At 40.4% G+C, this 24,067-nt stretch overlaps 1 protein-coding gene across 1 annotated transcript in view; it reads left to right on the forward strand.

Moving 5' to 3' along the window:
• The window catches only part of LOC134222566 (paired box protein Pax-3-B-like), a 50,940-nt gene that overhangs the window by 16,378 nt on the left and 10,495 nt on the right, over window positions 1-24,067 (forward strand). The window contains exons 2-3 of the mRNA XM_062701726.1: window positions 133-919; window positions 18,458-18,771. Coding sequence (XP_062557710.1) covers window positions 844-919; window positions 18,458-18,771 — 390 coding nt within the window. The 5' untranslated portion in view covers window positions 133-843. The remainder of the gene's footprint in view (window positions 1-132; window positions 920-18,457; window positions 18,772-24,067) is intronic.

A 24,067-nucleotide genomic window follows, 5' to 3' on the forward strand; every position in this document is an offset into this window, starting at 1 on the left:
CGCTAAAGTGACACTGCTCGCACACAATGTTCAAGACGAATATTACCTTACACATTGCGTGAATTGCTTAATGCCAATTTATTTTGTTCCTATTGATTTTTTCTAGTGTATAATTTTAATACTTCTCAACAGATAAGCACCAGTTGTGAGATAATATATACGAAAACAATGAACATGTTAACATGATAATCTTTACCTAGATCAGGTTCATCTGAGTGAAATTTATTGCAAATCGATCGGCCCGATACTGAATTAATTTGCAATTACTTATCCACAAAGACCACCGTGTGTAAGCGACGATCTTATTCAACCCCGCTGGAAATCCAGGATCGAGGAGGCGTGAAAAAGAAATTACAGCGCAAGAAACGTGAAGTGAAAAGTTTTACCGAAGAACGAGCGCGATCGCCACCGCCACCTCCACCCGCAACCCTCATAATCGAGAGTGACAGTCCGGTGCGCGAAGCTAACGCATGAGAATGCTCGCGAACCACAAATGGTTGTAAATTAAATAATTATTTCATTAGCGCGGCTCAGCCCCGGCTGGCTGTGTGTTGTTGGTGGGGTGTTTGTGAAGATACCGACTGATGGAAAGCCCGTAATTGCAAGGAAGAGCAGCGCACTGCACCGGCATGGCGCACATTTTGAATAAATTTTCGGAGCGGAACGAACACTGAAAATGGGAGTGCAAAGATCGGTGGTTTATTAACACGCAATAAAATTGGAAGGTGTGAACAATACGTTTGATGAAGTGGATTGCGGTGGTGAATATTAAAGTGATTCAAGGTGCATTATTACTTTGTAGCGGGTGGAAAGTGAATAGTCTGTGATCTCAAAAGTGCAAACATGGATGTGTCGGGGAGCATGTCCGGGGCGAACTCCCTCAACATGAGGCCGTTCTTTAGTGGATATCCTTTTCAAGGTAAGTTTAATTAAGGTTCTCAGCTAAGGATTATCTCTTGTTTTTAATAATTTGGATTCACTTGATAAGATTGCACATTGGTCCAGGGAGGAGACAAAGTGGTAATAAGTTTTTCAAGCCGAAAATAGCAGAGATAGAAAAAAACTTTGTTCTACAAAGTTGCTCCTAACGGTAAGGGGCTTATTGAGGTTTTCATAAAAATTAGGGTGGGCCACATTTGAAAAAAAATAAAAATAAAACTTTTTCATTTGCAGAGATACGGGTATACAATGTTCGGCGAAGTTGTAGTTCAGCCAGATTCCAAGAATTTTGCTCAAAAAATTATTTCTCTAGCTCTTAAATTGACTGATTTAGAGCAATTTTCCCAAGTTTACTTAGGGTGACCCTTAAAAAACCAGTTTTTTTGCTCTAACTTTTTTGTTTCAAATTTCTCAGCAATGTGATGTTCAGACCACTTTTTGTGCTTTGCAGGGCGCAACTTTTCATGGGCCTAACGTTGCCATATCTTATGCGGATCAAAAGTTATTGAGGTTTTTCTTCGAAAAAAACGTTTTCTTCTAACGGCTGTATCTATTAATGGCGCAAACATTTTTTCAATCTGTTTTCTCGACCTTATTCTACTACTTTTAGGCTTCATTTCAGGGTATTTGAATCGAGGGGGTAATTGAAAATAACCCCATATTATTGCAATGAAAAATTACCGTTTTTTACATTTTCAAGCACTAATTTGCTATTTTTATGTGTTTTGCTTCCATGGCTTACTTCGTGATGTGGCAAACGCCACACCATTTTGTTATAGAGCCTAAGCCGAAGCTAATATCTTGAAAACAGCAGTTCTTATGAACTTGATATGAATAAGAGGTAACATGACAAAAATTAATATCCAAAATAAATACTTCAGGCATAACATTATCAGATATTTTAATACAAAACGAAAAATAATTATGTTTTGCCGTTGATATTGTAATAACAACATATGTTATGCCTTGAATACTTTGTATATTACTTTTTGTTATTTCATATCTTATACAACGTGAGTAATTCTCGCAGAGACCGAGCCACTATTTGCAGGTCTTTGAAAATGCCCAAATTTATGTTAATTTGAATGCTTTCGGCGAGTTTATTAGGGATCCGAGTTTAATTTTTCAGAAAGATGGACCCCTCGTTAGTTATAGATGAAATCACTTTTATGGACCCCTCGATTATTGTCAATTCTTGATTCCCCAAAATTGTCATAACTCCTTTCTCAACCGATCTTAGGGATCAGTATATCGTTGGAAAGAGAAAGAGTGTATCCTAAATTTGCAATAATAAAAATGGGGCAGCCATATTGGATTTGGTATTGGATTAAAGTTTTGAGCCTTCCAAATAAATTACTGTTGTAGATATGCTCCTCATTTTCAAAATATATTTGGCGTAGAATAGTGTATGAAATCAATGAACTGATGTCGTAGTCTCATAATCACCATAAAAATAATGTTCTTGCATCAGATGGGCCTTTAAAAAAAATTTGGTGAATCATACATAACTTTTGATAGAAAAAACAGACACCTGAGATTTTTGAACGCAAAGCTCAATATAAGCTAAGCTTTCCATCGATGCAGATATTAAAAATCAGTGGTTGCAAACCTAGCAAAAAAATAGTTTTCAAAAATAAATCCAATATGGCAGCCAAATCAAACATGGCTGCTCCATTGTTGTTGTTGAGGACACTCTCTTCCTCTTTCCAACGATATGCTGATCTCTAAGATCGGTTGAGAAATGTTGGAGTTATGACAGTTTTGGTGAGTCAAGAATTGACAAAAATCGAGGGGTCCATAAAAGTGATTTCATCTATAACTAACGAGGGATCCATCTTTCTGAAAAATTAAACTCGGATCCCTAATAAACTCGCCGAAAGCATTCGAATTAACATAAATTTGGGCATTTTCAAAGACCTCGTGCAAATAGTGGCCCGGTCTCAGCGAGAATTACTCACATGTATAAGATATGAAATAACAAAAAGTAATATACAAAATATTCAAGGCATAACATATGTTGTTATTACAATATCAACGGCAAAACATAATTATTTTTCGTTTTGTATTAAAATATCTGATAATGTTATGCCTGAAGTATTTATTTTGGATATTAATTTTTGTTATTATTTTTATCATGTTACCTCTTCTTATTCATATCAAGTTCATAAGAACGGCTGTTTTCAAGTTATTGGCTTCTGCTCAGGCTCTATAACAAAATGGTGTGGCGTTTGCCATATCACGAAGTAAACCATGGAAGCCAAACACATAAAAATAGCAAATTAGTGCTTGAAAATGAAAAAAAACGGTAATTTTTCATTGCAATAACATGGGGTTATTTTCAATTGCCCCCTCGATTTAAATACCCTGAAATGAAGCCTGAAAGTAGTAGAATAAGGTCGAGAAAACAGATTGAAAAAATGTTTGCGCCATTCATAGATTCAGCCGTTAGAAGAAAACGTTTTTTTCGAAGAAAAACCTCAATAACTTTCGATCCGCATAAGATAAGCCCATGAAAAGTTGCGCCCTGCAAAGCACAAAAAGTGGTTTAAACATCACATTGCTGAGAAATTTGAAACAAAAAAGGTAGAGCAAAAAAACTGTTTTTTTAAGGGTCACCTTAAGTAGACTTGGGAAAATTGCTCTAAATCAGTCAATTTAAGAGCTACAGAAATAATGTTTTGAGCAAAATTCTTGGAATCTGGCTGAACATCAACTTCGCGGAACATTGTATACCCGTATCTCTGCAAATGAAAAAGTTTTATTTTTATTTTTTTCAAATGTGGCCCACCCTAATTTTTATGAAAACCTCAATAAGCCCCTTACCGTTAGGAGCAACTTTGTAGAACAAAGTTTTTTTTCTATCTCTGCTATTTTCGGCTTGAACAACTCATTACCGGTTTGTATGCTACCTGGACCACTGTGCATTGGATTCACCGATAAGAATCATTTGATGTTTGCAAAGTTTCAAACTCCTACTACTGTATCTTGACAAGCTTTGACTTCATTGTGAAATATTTCAATCCTCAAAAATGAAACTTTTATTACCAAAATCTTGTCAGTAGATAGTCGATGCACGATCAACTAAATTATGATAGGGTCATATATGTGTCTACCAATAAGCTTGTCAAGCTTATCAAATTACTTCCCAAATAGACATTATCGACTTCTTTCGAAGCAAGAAAACAAAGTTAAGAAACAGAATTGCAGCCTCGGATGATTAGAAGCCAAGAGAAAAGCTTCATTTTCCAGCTGTTTCACGCTCGTAACGTTTTCCTTTATCTCGGCTGATGACGAAAAATGGTGCCAAGCATTGCCGTCGTCGTCGTCGTCGCCGCCGCCGCCGTCGGATAAAGGTGATCAGCTTTTGATGCAACTGTCTATCCTGTCTATCGGACTCACTTTTTCTAAGCAGCAGCTAAACATCTGGCCTTAGGCGTGAAAAATTCCGATTTTCCGGGGGTTCCATTTCGGTTTCGACGTTCGATCGCTTTGGCTATTAAAAATTTATTCATCGGAATTCAGGTATGGCTAATTTCGGGCATATGGCCCGGTCCGGATCCATGTGCCTGGTCGCTGCCGGTCGTCGCCGAGTTGTTGTTTCGTCTTTCAGGAAACTTCGAGAGTGGGTCGTATCCGACGCTGTATCGATGATGGCGACCAACAACGACGGTCTCCGGTAGTGTTGGTGCTGCAAAGGACCTCTCCCTTTCAGGAAGAATTCTCCTCGCTTATCGGCTGGTCTTTCTTGTGGTATCGCTTCGTGTACCGTTCTCTGATACGGTTAATTAGCTTGCGCCCCGACAGCCAATCTGGCGACTGCGGACTGCACAGGCAAATGTGTTTCACTTTTCCTCCTCAGACGAGACGGCTGGACGAACCAGTCCTAGCAGTCAGCGGTGCTGGGTTGGCTGCAACTGTGTGTGGGATGCCAAAGCTTTGCATTCCGGAATGCTGGAGTTCAGTCCATGCCAGGAACCTACACCTCATATATGGTAGCAAAATATGCCTGTATGGATGTGCTGAAGGAACAAAGCAATTCTGCATTCATATTCAAACAGGTATGCCAGGGTGAAATATTCAACCGGGTTGGTCTATCCATGGGTTGCCTTTGTTTCCAGGATGTTGCTGCTGAAAAATTGCTAATTTATTGTGTGCTTAGGAATGACTGCACACGATGCTGCCCCATTCTTTTGTGAAAGATAAACAGGCGTGGAGGTGTTACTACGATAGTTATTCCAAATGGTTCACTTCGTTTGTTCTAGATTATGCTCGTTTTTTCATTTCTAGTTGAGATCTGCTTGCGGCAGGAAAGGAAATATTTCAGAAAAAAAAACTTTGAAACCTCAATGAAGAATCAAAAAGGCGATGTAATTGAACAGTGTTAAGGATTAACCCGACGGAAGACTTTGTTGCACTCCAAAACGCCAATTTAGAACAATTGTTCTACCAATAAGATTAAATTAGCCGCGTATTCGATCCTTGAGCATTTTGAGTACTTGAGCACGAATTTGATGTGAAATAAAATTCCTTCAAATCGGAGGGATAAATTTATTCTTTCATTTTTGATCTATGGGAATAGTTTTTTTCGAGATGTGTTCTTAAAACTCATCAGGAGATCTTAGAAATAATTTTCCAATAAAAAATCACCTCTTTGGATTTAGGGGTAGAATGCTTATGATGGTCGTGCACTCCGGAGCAAAACTGAGGTCGCTTTTTCTCGGGCCAGTTTCCAAGCCACGCATCTTCCTCGATTGCACAGAGCCAGCGGGTATGGGGTCCACCGCAGAGCCGACGTCGTCTTCCCGGTTTTCTGCTAAATATCACTTTTGCTGGTATCTTTCCCGGCATACGTACTACATGTCCAAACCACTGCAGTCTGAAGTAGTTTACCAGTCTGCCAATGGCTGCATTTATGTACACTTAGTACAACTCGTGAATCGTGCGTCTGTGCCATTCAGCATGTGTTACCACGACACCAATAGTATTGAACGCAGTATTCATAGCTGGAACAAAGTGAATTGCGTACACTATGGAGAAGAATCCATCGTTTGTAGCGAATCAGACCTTTGAAGAAAACTTTTGTACCGCATAATTTTATCAACGTTTATTATAATGTTGATATAAAGATATTAGTCGCTCTTATAATTATGTTACGGCTAGAGAATTTATTTGTCATTTTTAACCCTTATGCGGCCGACAGGGTACCCGTGTTCCTTTTTCAACTTCAAGTGGTGATATTTCAGTGTCTTTTTATAGCTGAAAGCTGAAACTCGGTGACATTTATAAACTCCATTAAATGTAGCACCTGTGAGAAAATCACGTTGATACAGTGAGGAGGGACGTGGGGAGGGGCATCTGATTTTTTTTACCACGTGGATGGCCGACAGGGTACCCGTGTTCCCATAAATTGATATTTTCATAACTTTAACAATTTTCAACCGATTTAGATAATTTTGACAGTTTTGGAAACAAAAACTCATGTACTTTTTGCTCATTGTCAAGGTTTACAGCTTTTGTCCATTATTATACAAGAAATCTTTGAAGTAAGGCTTAAGAGTCTACACGCGTAACCAAAGGACTATCAACCCGTTTCAAAATTTTTACATGCTCATTGCGCTTCTTAGAATAGTCGGTGTTCACAGAATATGTTCAGGGTCTCCAAAAACCCCTGGAGTAAGGCCTCAGTCATCCAAAAAATCCCAGGAATAAGATCTTAAGGTCTGCTAGAGAAACCAAAGGTCTATCGTGCAATTTCAAGAACGGTACATGCTCTTTATGGTGCTTAGCATATCATGCTTTCACAGTATATGTTCCAGGTCGTCCAATAAATCTCATCCAAGTAGTTATTGTTGTTGTCATTGATTCCAGGTAGTCTACGATCTCCATAGAGTCAAGGTCTTCGAATCAATCTCAGTAATGATTTTTTTTTTAAATACTTTATTAACGTGATTTTTTATCTTAAAAGTAAGTTCATCACGGTGGTAATGAAGGTAGTTATCGAAGAATAAACAAGTTTTGTGACCCCTTCTTGGTATATGTTTGAATTACAGGTAGTTCATGTTGTTGTCTTGGGCTCCAGGTAGTCTATGAACTCCAAAGAGTCAAGGTCTGTGGATCAACCTCCTTAATGGCCTCCATTTGAAAATAAACAAGTTGTGAGACCCCTTTTTGGTATATGTTTGTATTTTAAGTAGTTATTTTCGTTATCGTGCGTTCCGTAATGAAGGCAGTTATTGAACATAACACACTTTGTGTGACCCCTTCTTGATACAGTAATATCCCGATTTTATCACCCCCTTGGTGAATTATGAAAATATCGGAACAGTTTTTATTTCAAATTTTTTTGTTTCGCCAATATGCACCAGTAAAGGCAAAATACGTGAATGGAACCCGTAATTTATTGTCGAAGAGACTTACAAACTTCTTGACAGATACTCATATATGATTCATAATAAGTTACAGGCGGTGAAAGTTATTTCATAAAAATCATTGTTGTTTGCGGCAAATTGGGTCGAAAACGTGATAAAATCGGGAGTAGACAAAATCAGGGGTAGACAAAATCGAGGAGTGACAAAATCGGATCAATACTGTATATGTTCGCATTTCATGTAGAATGAAGTCTTGGGAAAATTCAAAATGAATTTTTGGGAGAATTTTTAATATATTCCTCGAGAAATTCGAAATGAATTCCTGGGGGAATTAAGAATGAATTACTGATGTAGTTCAGAATGAATTCCTGATGTAATTCAGAATGAATTCCTGTGAAAATTCAAAATGAGGAATTCCCCCCAGGAATTCATTCAGAATTCCTCCAGGAATTCATTCAGAATTCCTCCAGGAATTCATTCAGAATTCCCCCAGGAATTCATTCTGAATTTCCCCAGGAATTCATTCTGAATTTCCCCAGGAATTCATTCTGAATTTCCCCAGGAACTCATCCGGAATTCCCCTAGGAATTCATTCTGTGAGTCTGTGACAAAATCACGTTGAATTCCCCCAGGAATTCATTCTGAGTTCCTCCAAGAATTCATCCTGAATTCCCCCAGGAATTCATCCTGAATTACCCCAGGAATTCATCCTGAATTCCCCCAGGAATTCATTCTAAATTCCCCCATGAATTCATTCTAAATTCCCCCAAGAATTTATTCTGAATTCTCCCAGGAATTTATTCTGAATTCTCTCAGGAATTCATTCTAAATTCCCCCAAGAATTTATTCTGAATTTTCCCAGGAATTTATTCTGAATTCTCCCAGGAATTCATTCTGAATTTCCCGAGGAATTAATTCGGGATTCCCCAAGGATTTCATTCTGAATTCCCCCAGGAACTCATCCGGAATTTCCCTAGGAATTCATTCTGTGAGTCTGTGAGAAAATCACGTTGAATTCCCCCAGGAATTCATTCTGAGTTCCTCCAAGAATTCATCCTGAATTCCCCCAGGAATTCATCCTGAATTCCCCCAGGAATTCATCCTGAATTACCCCAGGAATTCATCCTGAATTACCCCAGGAATTCATCCTGAATTCCCCCAGGAATTCATCCTGAATTCCCCCAGGAATTCATCCTGGATTCCCCCAGGAATTCATCCTGAATTCCCCCAGGAATTCATCCTGAATTCCCCCAGGAATTCATCCTGAATTCCTCCATGGATTCATTCTGAATTCCCCCAGGAATTCATTCTAAATTCCTCCAGAAATTTATTCTGAATTCTCCCAGGAATTTATTCTGAATTCTCCCAGGAATTCATTCTGAATTTCCCCAGGAATTAATTCGGGATTCCCCTAGGATTTCATTCTGAATTCCCCCAGGAATTCATTCTGAATTCTCCCAGGAATTCATTCTGAATTCCCCCAGGAATTCATTCTGAATTCCCCAGAAATTCATTCTGAATTCCCCCAAGAATTCATTCTAAATTCCCTCAGGAATTTAATCTGATTCCTGGGAGACCAGGAATTTATTCTGAATTCTCCCAAGAATTCATTCTGAATTTCCCCAGGAATTCATTCTAAATTCCCCCGAGAATTCATTCTAAATTCCCCCAGGAATTTATTCTGAATTCTCCCAGGAATTTATTCCGAATTCTCTCAAGAAATCATTCTTCATTTCCCCAGGAATTTGTTCTCGATTCCCCCAGGAATTCATTCGGAATTCACCTAGGAATTCATTCTGAATTCTCCCAAGAATTCATTCTGAATTTCCCGAGGAATTTATTCGGAATTCCCCCAGGAATTAGTTCGGAACTCCCCCAGGAATTCATTCTGAATTCCCCAGGAATTCATTCTAAATTCCCCCAAGGATTCATTCTAAATTCCCCAGGAATTTATTCTGAATTCTCCCAGGAATTTATTCCGAATTCTCCCAAGAATTCATGCTGAATTTCCCCATGAATTCATTCGGAATTCCCCCAGGAATTCATTCTGAATTCCCCCAGGAATTCATTCCGAATTCCCCCAGGAATTCATTCCGAATTTCCCCAGGAATTCATTCTGAATTCCCCCTGGAATTTTTTGTCGATTCCCCCAGGAATTCATTCTGAATTCCCCCTGGAATTTTTTGTCGATTCCCCCAGGAATTCATTCGCAATTCCCCAAGGAATTCATTCAGAATTCCCCCAGGAATTCATTCGAAATTCCCCCAGGAATTCATTCGGAATTCCTCCAGGAATTCATTCAGAATTCCTCCAAGAATTCATTCAGAATTCCCCCAGGAACTCATTCTGAATTTCCCCAGGAATTCATTCTGAATTCCCCCAGGAATTCATCCTGAATTCCCCTAGGAATTCATCCTGAATTCCCCCAGGAATTCATCCTGAATTCCCCTAGGAATTCATCCTGAATTCCCCTAGGAATTCATCCTGAATTCCCCTAGGAATTCATCCTGAATTCTAGAATTCATCCTGAATTCCCTAGGAATTCATCCTGAATTCCCAGAAATTCATCCTGAATTCCCCAGAAATTCATCCTGAATTCCCCAGGAATTCATCCTGAATTCCCCAGAATTCATCCTGAATTCCCCAGAATTCATCCTGAATTCCCAGGAATTCATCCTGAATTCCCCAGGAATTCATCCTGAATTCCCCAGGAATTCATCCTGAATTCCCAGGAATTCATCCTGAATTCCCAGAATTCATCCTGAATTCCCAGGAATTCATCCTGAATTCCCCAGGAATTCATCCTGAATTCCCCAGGAATTCATCCTGAATTCCCAGGAATTCATCCTGAATTCCCAGGAATTCATCCTGAATTCCCCAGAATTCATCCTGAATTCCCCAGGAATTCATCCTGAATTCCCAGGAATTCATCCTGAATTCCCCAGAATTCATCCTGAATTCCCAGGAATTCATCCTGAATTCCCCAGGAATTCATCCTGAATTCCCAGGAATTCATCCTGAATTCCCCAGGAATTCATCCTGAATTCCCCAGGAATTCATCCTGAATTCCCAGGAATTCATCCTGAATTCCCAGGAATTCATCCTGAATTCCCCAGGAATTCATCCTGAATTCCCCAGGAATTCATCCTGAATTCCCCAGGAATTCATCCTGAATTCCCCAGAATTCATCCTGAATTCCCCAGGAATTCATCCTGAATTCCCAGGAATTCATCCTGAATTCCCCAGGAATTCATCCTGAATTCCCCAGGAATTCATCCTGAATTCCCCAGAATTCATCCTGAATTTCCCAGGAATTCATCCTGAATTTCCCAGGAATTCATCCTGAATTCCCCCAGGAATTTATCCTGAATTCCACCAGGAATTCATCCTGAATTCCCCCAGGAATTCATCCTGAATTCCCCAGGAATTCATCCTGAATTCCCCAGGAATTCATCCTGAATTCCCCAGGAATTCATCCTGAATTCCCCAGGAATTCATCCTGAATTTCAGAGAATTCATCCTGAATTCCCCAGAATTCATCCTGAATTCCCCAGGAATTCATCCTGAATTCCCCAGGAATTCATCCTGAATTCCCCAGGAATTCATCCTGAATTCCCCAGGAATTCATCCTGAATTCCCAGGAAGTCATTCTGAATTCCCCCAGGAATTCATCCTGAATTTCCCCAGGAATTCATTCTGAATTTCCCCAGGAATTCATTCTGAATTTCCCCAGGAATTCATTCTGAATTTCCCCAGGAATTCATTCTGAATTTCCCCAGGAATTCATCCTGAATTCCCTTAGGAATTCATCCTGAATTCCCTTAGGAATTCATCCTGAATTCCCTTAGGAATTCATCCTGAATTCCCTTAGGAATTCATCCTGAATTCCCTTAGGAATTCATCCTGAATTCCCTTAGGAATTCATCCTGAATTCCTAGAATTCATCCTGAATTCCCTAGAATTCATCCTGAATTCTAGAATTCATCCTGAATTCCCTAGGAATTCATCCTGAATTCCCTAGGAATTCATCCTGAATTCCCTAGAATTCATCCTGAATTCCCTAGGAATTCATCCTGAATTCCCTAGGAATTCATCCTGAATTCCCCTAGGAATTCATCCTGAATTCTAGGAATTCATCCTGAATTCCTAGAATTCATCCTGAATTCTAGAATTCATCCTGAATTCCCCTAGGAATTCATCCTGAATTCCCCTAGGAATTCATCCTGAATTCCACCAGGAATTTATCCTGAATTCCACCAGGAGTTCATCCTGAATTCACCCAGGAATTCATCCTGAATTCACCCAGGAATTCATCCTGAATTCACCCAGGAATTCATCCTGAATTCACCCAGGAATTCATCCTGAATTCACCCAGGAATTCATCCTGAATTCACCCAGGAATTCATCCTGAATTCCCCCAGGAATTCATCCTGAATTCCCCCAGGAATTCATCCTGAATTCCCCCAGGAATTCATCATGAATTCCCCCAGGAATTCATCATGAATTCCCCCAGGAATTCATCATGAATTCCCCCAGGAATTCATCCTAAATTCTCTCAGGAATTTATTCTGAATTTTCCCAGGAATTTATTCTGAATTTCGAGGAATTTTTCGGAATTGCCCCAGAATTCATTCTGAATTTCCCAGAATTCATTCTGAATTCCCCAGGAATTCATTCTGAATTCTAGGAATTCATTCTGAACTCTTCGAGGAATTCATCCTGAATTCCTCCAGGAATTCATTCTGAATTCCCCCAGAAATTCATTCTGAATTCCCCCAGGAATTTATTCTGAATTCTCCCAGGAATTTATTCTGAATTTTCCCAAGAATTCATTCTGAATTTCCCCAGGTATTCATTCGGAATTCCCCCAGGTATTCATTCGGAATTCCCCCAGGAATTCATTCTAAATTCCCCCAGGAATTCATTCTGAATTCCCCCAGGAATTTGTTCTCGATTTCCCCAGGAATTCATTCGGAATTCCCCCAGGAATTCATTCGGAATTCTCCAAGTAATTCATTCGGAATTCCCCCAGGGATTCATTCGGAATTCCCCCAGGGCCCCCAGGAATTCATGCGGAATTCTTTCAGAAATTCATCCTGAATTCCCCTAGGAATTCATTCTCAAATCTCCCAGGAATGCATTCGGAATTCCCCCAGGAATGCATTCGGAATTCCCCCAGGAATTCATTCGGATTTCCCCCAGGAATTCATTCAGAAGTCCCCCAGGAATTCATTCGGAATTCCCCCAGGAATTTCTCCGGAATTTCCCCACGAATTCTTTCCGAATTCCCCCAGGAATTCATTCGGAATACCCACAGGAATTTATTTGGAATTCTCCCAGGAGTTCATTCGGAATTCCCACAGGAATTCATTCGAAATTCCCCCCGGAATTCACTCGGAATCCCCCCAGGAATTCATTCAGAATTCCCCCAGTAACTCATCTGGAAATCCCCCAGGAATTCATCCGGAGTTCATCCGAAGTTAATCCGGAATTCCCCCAAGACTTCATCCGGAAATTCCTTAGGAATTCCCCCAGGAATTCATTCTTAATTCCCCCAGGAATTTATTCTGAATTCTCCCAGGAATCTATTCTGAATTCTCCCAAGAATTCATTCTGAATTTCCCCAGGTATTCATTCGGAATTCCCCCAGGAATTCATTCTGAATTCTCCAGGAATTCATTCGGAATTTCCCAGGAATTCATTCGGAATTACCCAGGGATTCATGAAGTCCTCCAGGATTTTCTTCTCGATTCCTCCAGGAATTCATTCGGAATTCCCCAGGAATTCATTCGGAATTCTCCCAGAAATTCATTCGGAATTTCCCAGGAATTCATTCAGAATTACCCCAGGATTCATGCAGAATTCTTTCAGAAATTCATACTGAATACATCTAGGAATTCATTCTGAAATCTCCCAGGAATGCATTCGGAATTCCCCCAGGAATTCATTCGGAATTCCCCCAGGAATTCATTCGGATTTCCCCCAGGAATTCATTCAGAATTCCCCCAGGAATTCATTCAGAATTCCCCCAGGAATTCATTCGGAATTCCCCCAGGAATTTAATCGGAATTCATTCGGAATTCCCGCAGGAGTTCCTTCGAAATTCCCCCAGGAATTCATTCGTAATCCCCCCATGAATTCATTCAGAATTCCCCCAGTAATTCATCTGGAATTTCCCCAGGAATTCATCCAGAGTTCATCCGGAGTTCATCCGGAATTCCCCCAAGAATTCATCCGGAATTTCTTTAGGAATTCCCCCAGGAATTAATTTGGAATTTCCCCAGGAATTCATTCGGAATTTCCCCAGGAATTCATCCGGAATTCCCCCAGGAAGTTATTCGGAATTCATCCGGAGTTCATCCGGAATTCCCCCAAGAATTCATTCGGAATTTCCCCAGGAATTCATTTGGAATTCCCCCAGGAATTCATTTTAAGTTCACCAAGGAATTCATTCTGAATTCACCAGGGAATTCATTCTGAATTCCCCAAGGAATTTATTATGAATTCCCCCAGGAATTCATTCTGATTCCCCGCAGGAGTTCTTTCTGAATTCCCCCAGGAATTCATTCTGAATTTCCCCAGGAGTTCATTCTGAATTCCCCCAGGAGTCCAATCTGAAATCCCCCAGGAATTTATTCTGAATTCCCCCAGGAATTCATTCTGAATTCCAACTTTTCTAAGAATGCCTGGAGTACCTCCAAGATAGGTTTCTAAAGAGACTCAAAGATGATTTTTTGAAGAAATTTTCGAACTCCGGATGAATTCCTGGTGGAATTCAGAATGAATTCCTGGGGGAAATTCAGAATTAATTCCTGGGGGAATTTAGAATGAAAATCAGGGGGAATTCAGAATTAATTCCAGGTGAAATTCAGAATGAATTCCTGGGGGAACTTAGAATGAATTCCTGGGGGAATTCAGAATAAATTCCTGGGGGAATTCAGAATGAATTCCTGGGGGAACTTAGAATGAATTCCTGGAGGAATTCAGAATGAATTCCTGGGGGAATTCAGAATGAATTCCTGGGGGAATTCAGAATGAATTCCTAGTGGAATTCCGAATGAATTCGTAGTGGAATTCGAATGAATTCCTGGGGAATCCCAAATGAATTCCTGGGAATTCCGAATGAGCTGCTAGGGAATTCAGAATGAATTCCTGGAGGTTGGATTTCTGGAGGGTACCTGGATGAATTCCTGGACGAATTCTGGGTAAATTCTTGTAGAAATTCAGGATGGAATTCTGGATGAGAACTCCAGAAGTAATTTCTTGAGGAGCCTGAAGAAGTTTTTTGGAGAAACTCCAGGAATAATTCCTGCAGGAACCTGTAAAAGAAATCGTGGATGAGCCCCAGGTAGAATTATTGAAGGGAATCTGAGAAGCAAGAAATATCTGCTGGAATTCATGGAGGAATCATCGTCATCGATGAATTCTTGGATAAACTCCATACTCTAAAAAATCCAATTCCATACTCCATACTCTAAAAAAATTACAACTGACCGAATCTCTAATGCGCTTAAATATATTGAGACTCAAACATATATAAGACTTAAACTTACGTCCGTTTTTATGTATCGTTGAAATGTGTTCTCTTTCATTGAAGTTTTCATTTTTTGAGATTTATTGCATGTAGATTTACACGAAGATGTACTGAGAGCTCACATCTTGGTAATCATTAGTTTGCTTATTCGGTCGGTGCGCGGTGCAAAAAATATAATCGCTAGCTGTACTGTTCGGGGTGTTTGTAAGTATTTCCCATTATTTCAAGATATACTTATAAACTTTTAAATCGTGAACGATAATAAAGAGTGTTCAATGTGCATTTTGATACATTTTGTGAGTGCTTGATCAAGTGTTCCGACGGTATACAAACGACGTAATTCCGCTGTAGGCATAAAGTGTGAAAAGGTTTGTTGATAGCAAGTCCGTAATTCCCGTTCAAACCTGATTTATCAAACGGAAAAACAAAAACCAGCAGTGCAATTAGTGAATTTGTTCCCATTAGAAACAAATTGCATGCGCTTGGGGCCAATCCATTTGATCAAGCGGTAGTGATATAGTTTTCAAAAGATGAGCATATTTTGCCTTCTTTGCCAGTGATGATTTGCGACGTATGAATCCATAGATCGATAAAATTAAAACGTAAGTAGGTTCAGTGTGAAAATTCAAAAGGAAAATATTGATCTGCTGCATTTTATCACTTTAAAGAAACATCTTCCGTGGCATGATAAATGAAAACAAAATTACACGTCGTGACGTAAAAATGAGCTTCTCGTTTGTTGCTCACTTTTACGTCACGACGTGTATTTTTTTGGTTTCTTGTCATCATGTAATTTCAAGACATGATACAATGTTTAAAGGGTCCGCTCCTTTTATGTGCATGTTAATTGACATAAATTTACATGGTTATTTTCAAGTGTGCAATATAAATTCCTTGAGTAACTTCTAAATAAATTCCTAGAGGAACTCCAGGAGCAATTCATGGATAATCTTTTGACGGAATCCCAGGAGTAATATTTGGAAGAACTCCAATAGAAATTGATGAAGGAACTGCAAAAGAAATTTCTAGAGGAACTCCAAGAGAGTTTCCTGGAGTAACTCTAGGAGGAATTCTGAAGTTCAAGAGGAATCTCTGGAGCAATTCCATGAGGAATTCTTGAAGGAACTTTGAGAGGAATTATAATAGGATCTTCAAGATGAATCTCTGGATGAACTTAGGAAAGAATTTCTTTAGGATCTTCGGGAAAAAAATCAGGACTAGCTCCGTATAACGTATAGGTTCTTTCTAGAATTCCTTCGAAAGTTCCTCCAGAAATTCATTCTGATTTTCTTCATGAAAATCCTTCAGCTGTTCTCCTGGAACTCCTCTAGGAATTATCCTTGGATTTTCTCCAAATATTCCACAGGAGTTCCTGAAGAAACTTCTCATGGAAAACCTCCTGGAGCTACTTTTGGAATTTCTGCAAGAATTCACATCTATTTCCTGAATTCAACCAATTCCTGCGGTAATTAGTCTAGCAAAATCTCCCAAAAATTCCTTTCAGAATTCTACTATAGGTTTCAAGAGCATTTCAGTTTTTCTTCAATGGGAATCCTCTGAAAAATTCAACTGAAAACTCTTTAAGATCTTAACTGAAAGTCATTTATGTCTAAATAAAATAAATCCCCTATAATTTCAAAAGGATCAAAAGGATCAATTAATAATAAATTCATATACCTTTATTTTCTAAAATTCTCTTCAGAGGCTCTAAGAACGTGTTTGGATATGTTGGATTGCTTGTTGGATGTTCGATCGGTGCTTCCACAGTTATTGACTGCGAGGTTTCTATGCCAGATTATCATTTTTGCATTCATATATCATGAGGCTAGTGTCGTAGCCACGCAAATCCGTTCTCCAACTTGCTTTTTTTGTTGAAAATAAGCGTTGGACACTTGCAATCAAATGGCGTTTTCACGCCTCAAGAAACGAACGCTGAATGATCTTCATTTATTTTCTTTGTCTCCTTCTAACAATCTAGAATTCCCTGTCAGCCTACTTAGATTCAATTTCAAATTTCTTTTCATTAGCTTCTTAGTATGCTAGCGAGTGTATAAAAAAGTGCTGCAGATCCGGAAGACGTGCGCATGTTTGTGCTTGCAAGGGCTGATCGATTGTTACCAAGGGCAATGCCCTTGCTAATATTGCGATCAAGGCTATGTAAATGCTCAAACATGTTCAGCGTCAGATTTATTGAGGAGAGGTAAGGTTTTGATGATCCGTAAATTTAACACGCACGCACACACACATTCACATTATACACACATACATATACACAAATACATACATATACTGATGGACATGAGTGTTCGTCATGTTTTCATAGTAGCTCTATTAAAACATGCCGAATACTTTTGTCTATCAGTGTAGACATATAAACACACATACACACTCATATACACACATACACGCTAATATATATCATACAAAAAACACGTACACGATTTTTATCATATATTAGGTATCTATATTATTGGAAGCGTTTGGTACGGGAGGTCCACGCTTTCTTCCTTTCCCCTCGATTCCAAGCTATTGAGTGACTTTAGGTATTCCTGAAGTCGCTCAATATCTAGGAGTCATCTCTGCGGTACATACTGCGTAGTTGGCCTGGCCATATGAAAAAAAAAATGACGGAATTCAGAAACCGTCATTTTCCAGAATGCTTTCAAGTATTGGCTACGCATGTATGAGATGAGATTAGATTAGCTTCTTAGTATGCTAGCATTTTAAATGCCTACTACGATAGAATTTCAAATTCTATTTTATTTATCAATGTAATCAAAAACTGCAAATGCTTTTGTCAGGCTCACTTTATTCCCCACAGCTAGCACCATGATACTTCTATGCCCAAGGAAGTCGTGAAAATTTATGGTCAAAATACTATTTTCATAATGTACAAGAAAGGAACAATTACCGCTAGATGTACGAGTAGACGAGTTTAGTACTCTTCCATTCAATTCCCCCACGTCGTAATCGTAATCGTTTCGACCTCAACTGTGTCTCTGTATGGAGCCCTCCTTAGCCGTGCGGTAAGATGCACGGCTACAAAGCAAGACCATGCTGAGGGTGGCTGGGTTCGATTCCCGGTGCCGGTCTAGGCAATTTTCGGATTGGAAATTGACTCGACTTCCCTGGGCATAAAAGTATCATCGTGTTAGCCTCATGATATACGAATGCAAAAATGGTAACTTGGCTTAGAAACCTCGCAGTTAATAACTGTGGAAGTGCTTAATGAACACTAAGCTGCGAGGCGGCTCTGTCCCAGTGTGGGGATGTAATGCCAATAAGAAGAAGAAGAAGAAGAAGTGTCTCTGCCTTCAGTGCAGTGTCTCGTAAGTCGTTGTCGTTGCCATCAAGTCCATCAAGTCCGTTGAGAGCCATAATTATGTCATCCCATAAATTTTCTTAATAAGCAAATTATCATCGAAATATCGGTCAATTTGAATTGATGAATCAGGGAACACATAAAAAGTTTTAAAATTTATCGACAGTTGCACCAAAAATGTCAGTTTCAACTGTCTTTCTCCAACGTTCTCCTCCAAAGCTCAGCAACAGCGTACCACGACCACACCATTATGACACACTAATTGAATTTTTGTTCTCCCCTGCGTTCCCTCAGGTCAAGGCCGCGTCAATCAGCTCGGTGGGGTGTTCATCAATGGGCGCCCGCTGCCCAATCACATCCGGCTGAAAATTGTTGAGATGGCTGCCGCCGGCATTCGGCCGTGCGTGATCTCCCGCAATCTGCGCGTTTCCCATGGCTGTGTGTCCAAGATACTGAACCGCTACCAGGAGACCGGCTCGATTCGTCCCGGTGTGATTGGGGGCTCCAAGCCGAAGGTGGCCACACCGGAAGTGGAAACCCGCATCGAGGAGATGAAGAAGATGAATCCGAACATTTTCAGCTGGGAGATACGCGAAAAGCTGATCAAGGTGAGTGCGGGGGGTGGAGGGAGGATGGGAACTGGGGAAATTAGAGATGGAAAGGGGGAAAATGTCCCGTAGCGAATGATTGCTTCATGGGTGTGGAGAAGGAAGACAAACGACCACAGTTGTGGTTGCTTGTTACTTGCAAGATAGCATTAGATGGTCGCCAGATGGTTAATGTTGGGCTCTCGGGTTTCTTAAACAACTTTGGATGTTTCGTAAAATATTGAATCCAAAGCACCTTATAATTTTGATATTTGTAATACTGGGATTGTGGCGCCGCGTATTGCGAACTGTCGAGCTGATTAGTAGAAAACCGTCATTTTTTTCCACATAGACTCACCGAACCTTTCCGATGATATCGATTTTACCTTTCTTTACATTTTATGGAAACTTTCAGGCGTCATTAAATGTGAAGCAACCAACATAACCATTCAAGCGCAAAAAATACCACTCAACTAGAAACAGTTATGATTTCGCCTCGTTTGCTCAATGATTGCCTCTCGAATACCAGTAGCAATGCCTCACCAAATTCAATTTCGTTCAAGAATGGAGCCGCCAGCTATAAACGTGCAACTATCGCTACGTGATTGTCATTAGACACCTATTCCATGGCGGTTATCTCGACAGTCATTCTGACGTAATTACATGAAGCTTATTCTTAACGTTTTTCTGCTATCGCCACCGAACCGTGCAACTGTCGTACTGGTCGTCATCATCGCCTCCATCACCAGACCATACCATTATGCACACTTTCGATGGTAATAGACTTTTGTGAATTGGAACGACACGGACGACCATCGAAAGGATTGCCCGGGGCTCTTCGCACCAATTTAATTCACTGGAAAAATGCTTCAGTTGCTCGTAACTCCTAACCTTTCTCGCGATTTTGAGCCAAGTTCGAGGTGTAACATTTGATGAATGAATCGAACTGTTGCCTCTCTCCATCTCTGTTCATCTTGATATGGATACTCCAACCCCGTAGATGGAGAGGGACCGACTCCTTCAAATCAAAACTGGTTTCAACTCCGCAGACTCCTACTTTGACTTCAATCATTGATGAGAATTTATTTTAAACCAGATTTACCTTCACTCACGACGGGACGGTTGAAATGTGAACGAACTACTACCAGCGCGATCGCCGCGTCAATCTTCCGATCATTTTTTGGCGCGGTGGAGATGAGTTTCAGTTTCATGATTATTCACGATTTTATTTGGGTTTAATTTTTTTTCGCGCTACCCGGCTTTAACCAGGTGATTGTGATGATGGCCGCCATGCCGCCGCACCATGGTCCGAGAGGGTCTTTGTTTGCCAGATTTGTTAGGTCGCTCGTATATGTGAGTTTTTTTTTCGGTTCTTGTTTCGGGGGATCGATTTGAATAGAGTGTGAAAAGTGGTTTTGGCTCCCGGTTTTTTCGTACACTCGGTTGGGGTTATTGTTTAGGAGGATGTTTAATCAACTTCATCAACAAACGATCGAAAGAGTGACTTTGGCATTTTTTTACCATGTACCGAGAGTCGGATTGCAGCTGAAAAACTGAATTATGACAAATTTTGATTATGAGAGTATTTGTTCAATGAATGTTCAAACATAGATTCGAATAATCCTCGTACTTCATTTGAAATCGAATTGTTAAGTGTAAAGTTTTATATAAATAAAAGTCCGGAATTACATCAAGCACTCTGCAGTGCATTCTATTGCATCCCTCGGTGATCTGATCAGAAATCTGAACATTCAGTTTAGAAATTTCAAAAATACAAACTGACTGAACACATTTCCAAGCTCGGGACATCCAACCAAGCGACCATTTCAAAGCAACAAAAGCCGCGATTGCTAATGATCCTGGGATGATAAATAACTTTTGCGAACAAATCAACCTACATAATGCGGCCGTCGCTGCAGCGGCGATGGTTCAATTTTTGGATCGGCAAAACATTTCAACCGCCCGCCGGAGCATCAATATAATCAACTCAATAATGATCGATCTAACGATCGATCGTTGGGCTGACTTCCCGCTTGGTTCAACCTAGCCACCTCCCTCCGAAGAACGCTCGACTGGTTGCGTCGTCCGTTGGTGCTACTACAAGTGCTGAATCATTTGTTTTACTGTGCTAGCTTCCGGGAGGGGCTTAAAAGAAAAATAACCATTTCGAAAACTGAGACTTTTGCCTTACAGGATCCGGCTTCCTTTAAAATTCGATCAAACTGTGACACTCTATACTTCAGGATTTGCTAAATTAGAGAAATTAATTTAAAGCTCATCGAACCGTTTGCATATTTGTCATGTACCTATTACAGTCCTACCACTTTCCGAGAATGAGATTTTCAGAATTGTGTCAAAACATAGTATAAAATGTTTGGATTATTCATTTATTTAGTCTACATCTAAACAGATAACACTGAATCAACAATTTGACGCCACAATACACGGTTCGAGGCCACATCTCTGCATCCTCGAATACGCCCCACGCTCGCCAAGTCGTTCTGCACCTGGTCTTCCCATCTCGCTCGCTGCGCTCCACTTCGTCTCGTACCTGCCGGATCGGAAACGAACACCATCTTTGCAGGGTTGCTGTCCGGCATTCTCGCAACATGCCCTGTCCATCGTACCCGTCCGGCTTTAGCTACCTTCTGGATACTGGGTTCGCCGTAGAGCTGGGCGAGCTCATGGTTCATTCTTCGCCGCCACACACCGTCTTCTTGCACACCGCCAAAGATGGTCCTAAGCACCCGTATCTCGAATACTCCGAGTGCTTGCAAGTCCTCTTCGAGCATTGTCCATATTTCATGTCCGTAGAGAACAACCGGTCTTATTAGCGTCTTGGACATGACACATTTGGTGCGGTGGCGAATCTTTTTTGCCCGTAGTAGGCCCGACTTCCACAGATGATGCGCCTTCGTATTTCACGACTGACATTGTTATCAGCCGTTAGCAAGGATCCGAGGTAGACGAATTCCTCAACCACCTCGAAGGCATCTCCGTCTATCGTCACACTGCTTCCCAGGCGGACCCTGTCGCGCTCGGTTCCGCCCACAAGCATGTACTTTGTCTTTGAGGCATTCATTCAGTCCAACTTTTTTTGCTTCACGTTTCAGGCGGGTGTACAGTAGTGCAGTTCAAATTTCAAAAATGTTCGAAAATTCCAACTCCCATATGTCCATTAGCATCATTTTGATGATATAGGAGTCCTGGCAAAATTTCAGGCAATTCGGTGGCCATTTAGGGGTGGCGCGAAGTCAATTTATGTTTACATGGAAATTTGTATGGGAAAAAACTTAAAATTTATTCAAGTCTCCCTACAACTGTCAAATCGTGATGAATTCAAAAAAACATCCCCAACCTCCCTTTTTGGAATCTATATAAATGAGACCTAGGGATAACACATTAGTTATGAGTGGATTGACCAGTTCTATTGATAGTATGAATAGTAGCAGTGGAAATATAAATCAAAATTAATGTGTTACCCACTGGTTGAGCTCAAATAGATTCCAAAAATGGAGGTTGGGGATGTTTGTTTGAATTCATCACGATTTAAGGACATAGTTGGAAGAGTACCACGATGGCAGCCAATATGGCACCGGACCTTCCACGGGCCAACCCCACACCTCCCGCACTCCTCTCCCACCAACATTCGAATGCATCGAACAGCATCGAACAAAAGTTTAATATTCAAATTACTAACCTGTTCACAGCATATTTCCTTACTTCCCGTGATAATGAACATGTTTCTTCAATGAATCCTATGTATTCCGGCTCGAATTGTAGCATAAATCAGCAGTTTCGTGCCAATTTAATAGCCGTTCGCGATTTGGTGGGTTCATCACTGCACTTCACTTCTTCTCAAAGGGCATTGGAAAATCAAGTTTTTACTCACTGCTCCGCACATGAGCAGCCCGAAATGTTGATAGAATGCAAATGAAACACCACTTTTTGAAATAAGTCACTTATTTGAACCGAAAACTTAGTATAAACTGCTAGTTTTGCCCGAAAAAAACGATTAAAAATTGATCGCTGAGCGAATGTAAACACCGCGGTGCACCGGCACCGCCAGCAGCAAACTAACAAGTAGGGTGGTTAAAAAAATAATTTTGCTTCGCCACGCTCAGTTGATTATGATTAATAATTTGGGTGTCATCCAATGGTTTGGGCTGGTTTGAATAGAGGCTTACCGTGTCGTTTCAGGTTTGTATGACAGTTGATATGGCGACGTTGAATTTAACATTATTCTGATTCTGGCACTCCGTCATTGGGCGACGGCGAGGGGGGAGACCATATGACTGGATGAACTATTTAAGAGCTTCAACTCCATAGACAATCCATATTGAATGGTCGTTCCAATAGTTGGGAGTCGATTTTAATCGAGGTTGCGATTCCTTCGCATGATAATTGGGCTTCTCAGAAGGCATCAGAGAAACATGCAATTCAACAAAATACCCAGAATTTGTCTGTGATATCTATCGCACCAGGGGCAGATACTTATAGTCTAGTCTAGTCTACACTATCGTACCAGGGGCAGATACTTCCTTGCAAAAAAGTGTGACATAAGGGTGAGTGGAGTATAAAATGCTATATTTGCGTTACGTAATCAATGGATCTTTCCTGCGGTGTGCTTTTCGTTCACTGAAGTCTCTGGAATGTTGCTTTCAGCTATGTGGGTTCTCTTTTCGCCAGCGTTTGGAGGGAAAGTGCCGTAGCCCGTGTAATAAAAGGTTTAGTCTCCCATTCTAGTTTTCATACAAACTTGAACCGGCTTGCGCTCAACCAGTTTTTGTTCAAATCGGTTTTTTGAGGACACTTGGAGCATGGGACGGAATCGAGTGAGCGTGGTGGTGCTGGGTAGTTTTTTGAAACACCCTACTAATATTCATTATTTTTTATAAATACGACACCAATACTACTACAGTATATGAAAGTTTTTATTGTACCAATACTATCAAAGCTTTGTTTTGGTACTCAACCCACCTTCACCTTAAGAGTTGTAGGGGGATTTTAATAAATTTTAAGTTTTTCCCATACAAATTTCCATATAAACATAAATTGACTTCGCGCCACCCCTAAATGGCCACCGAATTGCCTGAAATTTTGCCAGGACTCCTATATTATCAAAATGATGCTAATAGACATATGGAAGTTGGAATTTTCGAACATTTTTGAAATGTGAACTGCCCTAGTGTACAGTTCTGCCACCTTTGCAAATGTTCGGCCGACAATGTCCATATTATTCGCGAAACAAATAAATTGACTGGATCTGTTGAAAATCGTACCCCGGCTGTTACACCCGGCTCTCTGCATGACACCT

Source organism: Armigeres subalbatus, chromosome 3, assembly GCF_024139115.2.
Source record: "Armigeres subalbatus isolate Guangzhou_Male chromosome 3, GZ_Asu_2, whole genome shotgun sequence".
NCBI lineage: Eukaryota > Metazoa > Arthropoda > Insecta > Diptera > Culicidae > Armigeres > Armigeres subalbatus.